Below are 13241 nucleotides of genomic sequence, written 5' to 3' on the forward strand. Positions count from 1 at the left end.
TGATTTTGGCAAGGTGGTGTGGCCTGTCTCTTCTGTATAATTCAGAACAATATTCTCGTGGCAGAGATTAGACCAGAAAAATAAATTAACATAAACACAATAGTATCATACCATACATATTTGGCTTATTTGTAAAACAGAAAGTAAAATCCACTGTGCTCAGGCAACAAATCCTTGCCAGGAAAAGGATTACAAATAACAATTATTTTCAACAGTTACTAAAAGTGTAGACAAAACATAATCAGACTAAAACAATATCTATACATAAGTGGTCTGCAAGGGAATAAGGTCAGTGGCCAAACTGCACCAGCTGACAGCAGGATATGTGCAGAACATGAAGTGAAAATAGACAAACAAGCCTCAATGACCTATGCATGTCTGAGCAGATTGTTAGCAGAACTGGGCTCAAATGAACGGTGAGATGTGCCCTTACTGTGAAAATATGCAGTGGATTTTGTCTATGTAACCTCTATTAGCAGTAAAGTGTCTCTGCTTGGTCTCCAACTGAGGAAAACTGCAGGAGAAGTAAAACTGGCTTAGCCAACTAAATTCTAACCATGTAATCAATTAACTTTGCTGTATAAATACATGTAATCTCTTTCCAATTCCAAATACGTTTGTTCCCACATTCATGTAGCTTTGATTATTATGTTTTTCTCTCTGTAAGCAGGTTATGTAAAACTCGGCATGAGATTAGGTTTGTTAAGACTATTACATGCCTCAAAAGACACAATTTCAAGGTTTTTTGTCATTAGACCTGTAAATTTAGCTTGGATTTTGGGATACTTACATGTTAATACATAAATGTCACTATTGAACTCCAAAATAATTAGCATTGTTCACAATTTTGGCCAATTCCTTATTTCACGGATTGAAATATAGGGCTGTTTTTTTAATTAAAGGGAACGTAAACTAATGGTTACTAATGGGTTATGTCAACAGAAAGAGGTGCACAAAGGTGGAAAGCACTGGCACTCACCCTTTAAAACACACACATCAGTGCATTTTGAATAAGAGGAAGGTCAATGGCAATGAAAATAATACCAAGTAGGCTCCTGAGGAATAGTTCCCTATTTATTGTTTATTTTTGCTCCTCTGCTATAGACAATAGCTGGTGCATACATCTATTAATTCCTCCCTGACAGAATATTCAACAAGCTGACTTTACAATGAGGTTATCAAACTAGTGGTGTTGAGCAGCTACCCGAGCGTGAGCACAGAGACATCTGTTACAGCTGGCACTTCAATTTCCTTTATGGGCAGTGGGAGTGCCTTTCTGCCAATCACACACAGGGACACTGGAAGGCCGCTGGCCTTGAAAGTCTCCTCCGTGTACTAGATAGAACACTGATCTGCCTTCTGGTGTGTCTGTTATATCTGTGAGCTATTTCTGGCCAGCTTTGAGGAAATGTACAAAGACAGACTGTAGCCCAAAAAGTTTAGTTGGCAGACTCCCTACTGAGATGAAATCCCATCAGACTGCAATTATAGGAGGTGTGTTGATGTTGTGTTAGAATTGGATTTGCTGTTTGACATGACTGTTGGGTACAGAGCTGTAGAGCTGGCAGAAGGATCCAGACTGAACCACACTGCTATAGTGTGCACTCTCTATATCGCCTTTGTTTTGCTGTGTAACATGACTGTTCAGTGACAGCTGCTAGTGGAAAGTTCCAAGGACAAACAGAGTTTCTGGAAAATCAATTCAGCGAGAAAAATGACCCACAAAACTAGAACTAATGACGAAACACAAAGAGAAATCCAACAGCAAAACAAACTCCACCAATAAGCTGTGATCAACAACATACAGAGATTAAGCACTCATCAGAACACACCTCAATAGGGCCTCTACACCTTTCCACCACCTTGAACACTTTCGGCAGACACCAACAGTTGCTAGATGATGGTGATGACAAAGTCCAATCTTCCATTTACAGTAAGTGACCTCTGGTGAGACAGCCATTTGTGGAACTATTTTAGCGCTAATCAATTTGCAGCTCGTCCTTTGTCTCTCTGGCAGCCAGCAATGGCACGTGACTGATACAAAATATGCCTCTTGACGCCCCTAGACATCTACGCTGCACCTCCACCAGTTCTCCCACATGCTGGCAACCAACAGCAGCTGTAACCCTCCTGATGTGTACAGTGAAAGCAGGAGAATACTGGATGGCTCACAAATATTTTCTTTGATCTGCAGTAACATGCTGCATTATAACACCAAAGAACTGAAAGATACAAGCTGCTGTACAAAAAGACAAAAGTGCAAGAAGTCAGAGAGCAGGCAAAACACATAAATTTAGGAAGTGTGACAAGAGGTAAAAGACAACAAAACAGATTTGCCCTTGTGCTGAACTCAGTTTGATTTCTTCTGAAAAAAGAAAAATCTCATAGAAAACTACAAGCACAGATCCTCTGTGACTTTACTTACACATTTCTTATGTTCACTTCTGTTTCAAAAACAGAAAACAGTCGTTGGAAAGACAACATTAGAAACATATCGATCTTTATCTTTAAAAGCATGACTTGCAGAAACTTTAAAATTTCTGTCAGTCCCTATGCAGGTGAAACACCAGTGTGGGTGTGAGAAGGAGAGGGAAAATGAACACAAAGCCACACACTGTGAGAATCTACGGCGTTCCACTTTACTGTTCTGCTGACAGCAATACCCAAAGGTGGGCTCAGAGGTAATAGGAAAAATCAGAAATAGGGAGCCGCTACACAGAAAGCACTGGCTGGCTGACTGGCCAAAAATGCTTTTATACCCAGAAGGCAATATCTGAATGACTTCACTATCACCATACTAATAGCCACATATATCTGATACAGACAGCTTAAACTGTCCGCTCATCCAAAACAGGAGGCCGACAACTAGCAGCTGTTTAAAAAGCTCTAGACACAGCCAGCACCAGTTATGTAACTGTGCACTGAGGCCAGTGCCCTGAACAGCATCACTTGTATGCAAACATGGACCTCTATGCATAACACAGCGAAGGGCAGTCAAGTTACTTGCTAAATAAATCCCACACAAGAACAGCCACACGTGCCTGACAACCATATCATACCCATAACAGTCAGTACTGTCTGAATGTTACCAGGTAAAATGTCACAGGCAGAAGGGGCTCTGGTAGGCGAGAATCAAAAATGTCGACTAGGTCAGGGACACATGAAGAGCTGGAGAGGGACACAGAGGGGGGAAGCACAAGGGATATAAATCACAGTGTTATAGAAAGCAGAGCAGCTAAGGGTTCCTACCTTCTCTGGGTACATGCTGTCTCAGTCCACAGAGCTACAGTAGTGAGCCAGGCCCAGAAACAGGGACAGTAAACAACAGGGGTGGGACTGAATAAACCACAGTGAGCAGTGGAGTGAGGAGAAGAAGAAGAATGAGACAGCGGGAACAAGCAAATTAAATAGGTGATGCACTCCCATCATCCACTACATGAATAAACACCATGGTGTATCACAGGGTGACAGGCAAAGCTGCCTTATTGCTGGTCAGAACAGAGCTAAATCCACTGGGGTAGACAGAGACGGCATTAAATGACAAAGCTGCTCCTGTGTTAACCTTGTTCTTTGGTTACATGAATGTTCCAGCATTTTGGTCCATTGCAAGTAAACAATCGCATTTTTAAAGCTTACATTACCTCACTTTGGTAGAGCTGCAAAGAAGCAGAAGAAGTCAGCTTTCGCCTTAAGGCCAATGTATGCTTTCCACATTTGTGTTTCTACTACTGTATTTGTGATGCAAATTTTATCACCTTCCCAGACGGTAAGGATCTGGACAAACTCTGTATGGCCCACTGCACACAGGAAAAAAATGTGTGTCCACCTAGACTGTACAAAGGGCCAGTACACCCACTGCAGATGTGCCAGAAAAGTACAGCAGTGTCATACTTAACTCACCAAGTGTGTTACATTTACTTAAGTCCTTAACACAGTCCTTGTAAAGCAGTTACACAACTGTTTTGTGTTTGTTACTTTTTATAATAATAATAATAATAATAATAATACATTTTATTTAAAGCGCCTTTCAAAACACTCAAGGACACTGTACAATCAACAATAAATCAAAACAGACTATACAAGTACAAAAGTAGATTAAAGTGAATAGGCAATCTTGAACAGGTAGGTTTTGTGTTTGGATTTAAAGATAGAAAGTGTGTCAGTGTTACGGATGTCCTGTGGTAGTGAATTCCAAAGAGTTGGAGCAGAACGGCTAAAAGCTCTGCTCCCCATGGTGCTAAGACAGGCAGGGCGACATTGAGGTGGATGGCGGATTGACCTGAACTGACCACAACATTATTACATCAATGCTTTTCAACCATGTTTCAGGGATGTAAGTATTTTTCAAGCCGTTTTACAGGGTGAGTGATGCTCCTGTTTTCACTTGCAAAGCTCTGATTTGGAAAATATGGGAAACACTTAAAGAAATGAGTGCAACAGACCAATATGAATCACTTAACAAACAGGAGATGTGGGCAATGATTCAGAGGTCTGGAGCCAGGCTATGGCACAGCGCTGGTTGTGACTAGTTTTATTTATGGTAAACGGATACCAGGAGGAAAAACGATGGGTGTTGATTCTTGTTCTAGAGTTCTACTGAATTGAATGGTGCAACAGTTAGTATAGCTTCCTGTATTTTGGACTCTCCAGTTCAAGAGTGCTTAAAGAGTCAGCACTGTCAAGTGGGCCACAGGGAGACATAATCTCTTGTGGTGCTCTGTTGAACACTTAATAGTGATCAGTGATGTAATCAGAGCTGATAGCTGATGACACGGATTTTATCTAAAGTTGAGACAATTATTTTATCTGCATCTAATATGCATTTTATAAGTATAATTTAATGTGGCCAGAGTGATACTTTCAGGATTTAATCAGCCTTTATGGTGTTATGTGACCAGCCTAATGCAGCATTAAGTAGCTGCTACCCCAGTTTAAACCGTTTCACTGCAATAAAGGTATGAAATTAAGTGTTTCAAAAAATCACCCCAAGTGTGAGAACAAAACAATTCACATTTTATTTCATTTTGAAGGCACCACTGGCTGCTTCAATCCAAAATTTCTAGTCATTACAAACTGACAGCTTACCATTCTGTCTCACTTTTAATTGACACTCACAAAAGGTAAAGTCCTGTACACACATCCTGTGTGTTGCACTCTACACATCTGCAACATCTGCTACTGTAGTTGTCTTGAAGACTGAACTCCTGGGGGGCTTTACTCCTCTTTTGGTATCACAGAGGCATGGATCAGGATGGATGTCGGGAAGAAAAAAAAATAGTGGTCGCAGGTTGAAGTGCAGCTTTCCATTCACTAAGACCACATCTGACAACATCAGTCAATACAAAGCTAAAGGGAGAGACAGGTGTGCTGAGACAAACACGACGATGATGGTAGAAGAGGAAGCAACAGAGACAGAGGAAAGTAGAAGAGAAACTAAAAGGCCCAGACAGAGGAAGGAGAAAGCAGGCGGGTAAGCAGACAGACACACACAGGGGCACACTCTCACATGAACGAAGTGGATGCACCGTTTGGTCAGGCTTTGTATTAGATCACTGAAAGGTCCAGTGCTTCACTTTTAAGGGGAAAACAGATCTTCATTGACTTAGCTTGCCTGTTGCCCCACCGTGTGTGTGTGTGTAGGCTCTGAAGCAGGAATGTCAAGTATGCACTGGAAAACAATCAGGGGCCTCCTATTCAGCCGGTCAGGGAGTAAGATTCTCAGCACAGCTCTAGAATATGGGATGCAGCACACAGGCAGAGGTTACACTTTTATAGCACTTACTGAACTTACATTTGGTAGTATTTACAAGACCATTACTTAAATAAGAGCACACACCTTTTTGTACTTAGTTTTTTAGGTTAAATGGAAATTGCTTGTAAAGCGTGCTTTGCAGAAACTTTTAGACTATGTAGGCAAGCCATCCATTTAGCACAGCATGTAATTAGCAGGTTGTTATGGCACTGGGGTGTTTAGGAACACATCGTTTCTATACAGAAGACTAGAAAGCTTCTCAGGATCCTTAAGTGGGACAGAAAGGTTTTTTTCAGCATCCATCACATCCACATTGTTCTTTGTGTGAACAATACTTCTGTTACATTCTGCTTCACGTGAGAAAGAAATTAACATCAGTGGACAAAATGATCCATTTCACATTAAAGCAGTAAATTGGTCAAACCTTTCTAGGAGTGAAAACATTTTTAAAGCAATGCCAATCACTCCCACTTGGCATTTTATTTCAATATACTGCTGAGCCCCTGAAACACATTCTCAGCCTTTGCTCTGTTGCACAAGTCAGCAAACATACAACTAAGCAGAACCAAGCCAAAGAGCGTATGTGTCATCCACAGAGGGAAAGAAACAATGGCACACCAAGAACAATCCATCTATATGTCAACAGATGCTCAGATATTCATGACATCCAGTTTTAACGCTCTCCTCCATCTTTAATGGTGACCTTGTAATGCTGCTCTTTCTAGCAATTCATCTTATTGTGGCAGCCATTCAAAGGTTCACAGCTCACAGGCAACAACTAATCTTCAGATTCACTCAAACATGAAAAGATATCTATCTGGCCTCCTGTACCCATGTCTCTGCTATCCCACAGGGACTGCAATGGCTCCGTCCAGGCCCTTGTCTTACTACACCCATGACACCCTCCCTTCTCCTCTTCCTCCTCCTCCTCCAGGCACTGCCAGCTAGCAAGCAGACCACACAGCATGCTGAAGGCAAACAGACTCTGGCCTCAACTCAGCTGTTTCCTTTGGTTTTCAAACCCTGTGAGAGTATGTCTGGACACTTTACAAGCCAGTTATGTCATAGAGGCTATAGGCATCTGTAAAGTGGACCTTCAAGGGAGATTTCTGTGAAACAAAACATGCAACACTGGAAGGACGGATTACTGAGTGACTGATCCAGCTTGTAAGGAAGACTTCTCAAGGAATTACTGGTTTTATTAGCGACATGGGGAGCAGCATGTTACCACTCAGTTAGTGCTCAGAGTTACTTAACAGCTAAACAGAATTGTGAAAGAAAGGGATGGTGCACCAGTGGCTGATACACTGTATTAGAGTGTGACTGTGGAAAACGGCAAAATGGGTAGGGTGTGGGGGCGTTTCAAGGTCTCTCTAATCAGACAGTGAGTGAGTGCAGGGCATCCCGTGGGCTCCACGGTGCAAAGCCACAGACACAAACACTTCCAGGGCCACCATATCTTTCTCTCTGTGACACATCTCCAAGACAGAAAACAATCTCCACTCTCACACAATCCTACAGAGCAGAACAGCCTTCATCCGCTCGTTAAGTCATTGTGCTTTTATAAGAAAAAGACTTGTTTCCCGTCAAAAGGAAAAGTCTCAGCTCTCCCCATTCTTAAGTAGATATGAGTAAAAGTACTGCAACTCAAAATAACTCTTTGTGGTGACAGAGATTGTGCAGCAGCCATGTTTTTCTGTAGAATTTTAAAACAGCAGCATGACAGTGTCTTAAAAACAGAGCAGCTGAGAGAAACCCAATATGTTTACGTGAAGGCTTTAAATCATATGGTATGCCACATTCTTTTAAGAAAATAAACACTCTATCCCGCTGCCAGGTTCTTGAGAAGTGAGGAAAAGAGGTTTATTTTGTCAATCCTTTAAGAGCATATGAGCCATGCTTTTAGAGAAGGCAGTAGGTGGGGGGCAGGGTCGGGCTAGGAGCAACTGAATAGGATTCAGGGGGATGGCTGTGTGACCACAAACCCCAGCAACCATCATCCTTTATGATGCAGAAGAGATAGAGGGGAGTGGACCATGAGCTCCTGTTACTGCCAGAGCCCCAGAGATAAGCAAATTGCATATGGAAAGAATGGAGAGACACAAAGGCGTTAATCGTCACCCGGTGCTCAGCTCTAATCAAATAGTGGTGGCCAGCTGGCACTCGAGTGGAGGCATGTCAGCAACAAATCCTTCTCCAACTATCCATCAGCTCCTTCTGTCCTTTACGAAGTTCAGGTGACATAGGTGGAGGTCCTCTTACGTCTTAATTCATTCATTGTTTGACATCTTTTGAGGTAAAATGCCAAATATTTTCTTGTCCCAGGTTTTCACGTGTGCAGATTTGATGCCCTTTTTGTACTATATATATTAGTATTCTGAAGCTCTGTAGTTTATGTCAGTCACGTGAAACAAGCCCTCAAATTGGGGTGTAGGAATTTTGTATGAGCATCCACACATCAGTCATTAATTAAACTCAATAGCTATAGATCTTAATCAGTATAGAGATCAGTGTATAGAGATAAGTCAAGACAATGGAGAAAGAAGCCAAGCTGTGGGCAATGTCTGAGAAATCAGGTCCAGAGTTGCCCTTAGCAGTAACACATAACAGGGGATTATCCATATTAGACACATTCCTATATACTGGAAATTAGTTTGATTTAGGGCAAAAGGGGGGCAATTTGGTAGAGAATATGAGGTGCAGGACATGGTACCGGACAGTAACACTGTAGAAATCACAGTGTTCACACATGGGCAATTAATTTGACATTAAATGTACTAGAGAGCTAGCTAGGTGAAGTCTGTTTTATGTCCGGTCGACATAAGATATTTGGGTTCTCACTTACAGGTCTTCTGGGCAATGTCAAGATAATTTCAAGGTTGCAGTACATGGTACTGGTAGAAACACAGGTTAATGTTTCTCCTCCGTCATCAATTAGAATAGAGATATTCTCTTTATTTCAATTGGTTATTTCTAAAATAAGAGTTGTTTTGTACAACTGTATCTGTGTTATCCTGTTTTGCTGTCAGTAATAATGTTTATTTCCTTTCCCCTGCGCACTGTTTAAATTTTCACTGTTAACATTAAATTCCCTTATTGTATAGTCACTAAACGATCGTCTCTCTTTCTCCTGCAGGCAATTGCAATGACAGGAAGCAGTGGAAGTAGTTGAGTTCAAAGAATAGAGGTTTCTTGCCTGGCAACAGGCCAGGCTGACATTACACCACAAAGGCACACAAAGTGAGGGAGTTCCACCTGCCCCAACAACCACAGGGAGCGCTGGGGAGTTTTGACTGAATATGTCTGCTGTGTCTTATCCAGCCTTTCAGCACCACTGTAGCCTGACAAAAAGAATACTCTAAAGAGCTGCCAATGCAAATGTAAATAGCTGAGAGTGAAATGTGTGTTTATTTTGGCCTGTGTGATTTGACAGGCAGGAGATTAATTCCAAAAGGTTGGTGAAGGAAGGCAGTGACACAGAAAACAACCTTTATCTTGCCCTGATAGGCCCTTGATAGGTATGTCAGTTCCATCCCACAAACAATTTAGCTGTCCTACATGTGAGGCTCTGAAGTTGTAAACTGTTAGTGTGTATCTAATCACACTTTCCCTTCACATAGTGCATCACACATGGCATTCACACACGCACACACACACACACACACTCTTGCTCACTCACAGTGGTCCCCACAGTGGGGCGACTCATGGCTACAGATTGATCCTCGGCAGATATGACCTAGTTTCTATTCATGCCTGTCTCTCTTTGTTCACTCCACGGTGGAGGAGGCTGTTGCAGCCTGTGGAACAAAGAGCACAAGCAGCACATGAAACCTTCAAACAAGCTGACCTAGCCTATAGCCACCCCCAAAAATGGCTCATGAATGCAGTGCTGCTTGGACTCCAACCGCCTGGAAATGTTCTCTTTCTTCTACTTTGATCTACCTCGACTGCAGACGAGGGAGGATAGGCCCCAGTTCCTGCAGTTGTCTCCCATTGTCTCTTGGGGTGATAAGACAGACACTATGGAAATGAGTCTGCATTCACAATCTGGAAACTAGAGGGACAGGTGCAGGAAGGAAATTATCCGTTTTCTCCCAAAAGCATCAGGAAGTTAGGATTTCTATATCAGGAAATAGTGCTTAGTCAGTTTATACAGATAACAAACCCCTTACAGACAATCTGCCTTAAAGCACTAGTTTTAAGAGTAATAATTCATTTCCACTGTATTATAAGCTCATCAGAAAGTTTAAAATGCAAAAGCAGCACCAGCACTACAAGTCTACACACCCAAGCAGTTGTGTTTGGAATTACTTTGCATTAAATGTACCTGGAGACGCAAAACTCTTCATTTGTCAGTGGAGCCTGTGAACAGGTCATTTAAATGCACAACCCAGAGAAATTATGCTTCAAGGGCAACAATGGATGATTTTGATAAGAACCTGCAACTGTTGCAGTTTCAGTCAAACGTGGCAAATTAGGCACAAAATAGTTTGAGGTAGACGGTGTAGGTGAGTTGTGTGCTTGGAACAAGGGCTGCCCAAACAAATGCATCAATCAAGCAAGTGCTTGAATAATCAATTTTTAAATCACGCACAGTGGCAGCTTACCTGAATATGTTCTGTTGAACTGCTGCTTAGTTCGTCCCCAGACTCTGAATCGTTGCGGAGCTTGCTCAGCCCCTCTGCTGGCAGATCACTTGGCAGGGAGGTCTTTTCACTGTCTGGACTTTTGTTATGGTTGCTCCCCATTTTCAGAGGAGGCGAGTCCGCCCTTGTCCGTGGCAATGTGGAATTGTTGGCATGGTGATGGTTGTTGTTGTTGTGAAAAAGTACCAGCTCAGCTACCACCTTGCAGTGATGGGGACTTCCCATGTTCTGGTTAGCATCCTTGGGCACAACAGGTGGTGTAACACGATCAGAAGATGGGGATGGAGTGGAGGATGGCGACGGACGACCAAAACTGGACATTTCTGGCTGGTGTCTGTTGAGGTTTTCATCCGATGCCCGGCAAATATCCAAAACAGTGGGCTTGGCCCTTAATGTGGGCTTCTGGGGAGGCATGAGTGCCCGGCGCACCTCCCTGACATACTGTGCTGGCACATAAAAAGCCTTAGTGCCCTCCTCCTTCTTCACCTGCCACCAGTCCTCGTTGGTTTTCTTCACAAGAATGTAGCACTCCCCCTGACGGATGGTCACTATTTTGTCTTTGGCCTTGTACTCATAGTCGTACTCCACCTCGATGTAGACCTGGCCTGGGGCAAGGGGCAGCCCCTCTCTGTCAGCCATGACTACTGGAACAAGTGCTTGAACTCTGACCTCAGCTGCTCAGCAACCCAGGCCTGGAGGGCTCCTCATGTCTGACTGTGGGACTGTGGGACAGAACAGACAAGGGATGTTTTTAAAGATCTTTACCATGCTCAAACACATAAACATACACCAATACATGCTTCTACTTATTGGTACAAACCTCCCAGCCTGTCAGACTCCACCACGGCTGATTAACACCACCACAAAGTGCTTCTGTTGCAGCACACTTTATGACATGATCTACGTCTAGACAGACTGTTACTGCTTGTGAGTTGAGTGAACAACACCGCAGGGCAACTCCTCTCTCTGATCATCAGAAACCACAACAGACAGTCAACACTGATTGTTCTGGTAACCTATACCACTGCTAAGGATATCCAGCCTCATAACCCGATCTCCCTCAGCGGAACTAAAGGTGATGACAACATGACCCCACATACTGATCCTGCATGTGAGCACATGACTGCAGTTCCTCCTTGAAGCTTACATACCCTCAAAGACTACGTCCAAAAATAAAGTTTGTCACTATATCCTGCTTTGCCGTTTGACATCATCACTCATTAATACATTTACAAGACACACTCACAAACTAGAAAAGAAAAAAAAAGCTAAAAACCTTAAGGTGATCATGATGCTTCATACATGGTCAGTGTGTGAGTCAGAGGACAGTTGGGGATTGCGATTCCTGTAGGGTTTGTTTTCGGATGAAGCCTGTCATTGATCCATCTGTCGGATGTGTCTCTTTGTCAGTTAACCTAAAAAATACTGGGGTGCTCCCACAGCAGAAAGGCTGCAACTGAGATGCAGCTCCTCTCCTATCAAATTCTCCTTCTTCCTCCCTTAAATAGCAGCCGCCATGGACTGACATTCTGAAAGTGGAGGCGGCAAAAGCAGGTGCTTTTAGTGGGGCTTGAGAGCACACCGCTAAATCTATAAGGGGTCTATCCTTATGTAAAGAAATGTATAGGCACATACACTGGAGCTCCGACTGACAGCTATGCTCGCATAATTTACAGTGGTGAGAGGCGTCTGGGCCAGAGTGGGAACCCATGAGAGATGAGTTTTATGTTTATTAAGGGCTTAAATAGTTGTTCTATCTATTGCAACATTAAGCACACACACACACACACACACACACACACAGTGTTACATCATGCCAGGGCTTTCAGTGTGTGTGCCTGACAGCAGCCCAGTTCAGGCCTGTCCCAGTACAAGCTTCAGCCATGATGTCAGCGAATCACAAGCTTTTATGAATGACTGCCTCATCAGGAACAGTTAGAGTCTGTTTTAAATTTTGTGCATGTACCCTCCCACCTCTGACCAAACGTAACATTTACACGCACACCAAGGGTGCCAGAGATGTAGTCAGGAGTCTGTCAGAGCTTTGAGTCACGCACAAGATAAAGGTACTATCTATGATGTTGCATGACATAACAGTCCTGACCCGACCTCCGCACAGTGAGATTACAATGTCACTGCGTGGAAATAGATATGTTTTTGTTGTGATTTTAGCCGTGTGTACTGCTTTTGCAGATAAAGTATAAAATCTGTAATAAGTGACACGGCAGTAACATGGTGTGAGAATGTTGCACTGTTAGCCTGCCTAAAGATAACTTTAACCTGTCACCTTCATACCAAAACAGATTGGACACTTATCCAAAAGATTAGGGCTCCTAAATACACATGAGCTTCACCACAACCACTGAAAAGAAACTGGCAATGCAGACAATACAAGTTTGTGTAATGAAATTATTGGATGTTTTGGAGGTCTATGAAAACTCTGAGAAACCTCGAAAACCAGACAGAAGCCGGCGACAAGTCAAACATGTCTTCACTGACCTTGGCAAGGCCACACAGCTGAGCAACAATGACTTAAAGAGCAATAACTACAAATTAAAACTGACTCCTCAGACATAATACAGAAAAAAAACTTACAGCTCCACTCTCTCTTTCTCTGTTTCAACTGCTGGTGTCTCTGCTGGTGTCCTGGCAGAGGACACTGAGAGACTACATTTCAATTCAGATGAATTCTCATCACCACATGGAGCGGGAGCAAAGTGAAGTCTCAGAGGAGAGCAGCGGCCAACTTGTTCCTCTGTGGAAAAGGAATCCTGCTAAAAACAGGTTGGTGCGGCAGTCAATGCAGCTACTGCATGTCCCACTATATGGACCAGGCTCTGATG

General features: G+C 43.0%; 1 protein-coding gene across 4 annotated transcripts in view; it reads right to left on the reverse strand.

The window, feature by feature from the left end:
- Positions 1-13241, reverse strand: part of arhgap12b (Rho GTPase activating protein 12b) — a 47051-nt gene that overhangs the window by 32100 nt on the left and 1710 nt on the right. For all 4 annotated transcript variants that reach the window (XM_026362715.1, XM_026362712.1, XM_026362711.1 and 1 more), the window contains exon 2: positions 10360-11120. In XM_026362715.1, coding sequence (XP_026218500.1) covers positions 10360-11037 — 678 coding nt within the window. In that variant the 5' untranslated portion in view covers positions 11038-11120. The remainder of the gene's footprint in view (positions 1-10359; positions 11121-13241) is intronic.

This window comes from Anabas testudineus, chromosome 2, assembly GCF_900324465.2.
Source record: "Anabas testudineus chromosome 2, fAnaTes1.2, whole genome shotgun sequence".
NCBI lineage: Eukaryota > Metazoa > Chordata > Actinopteri > Anabantiformes > Anabantidae > Anabas > Anabas testudineus.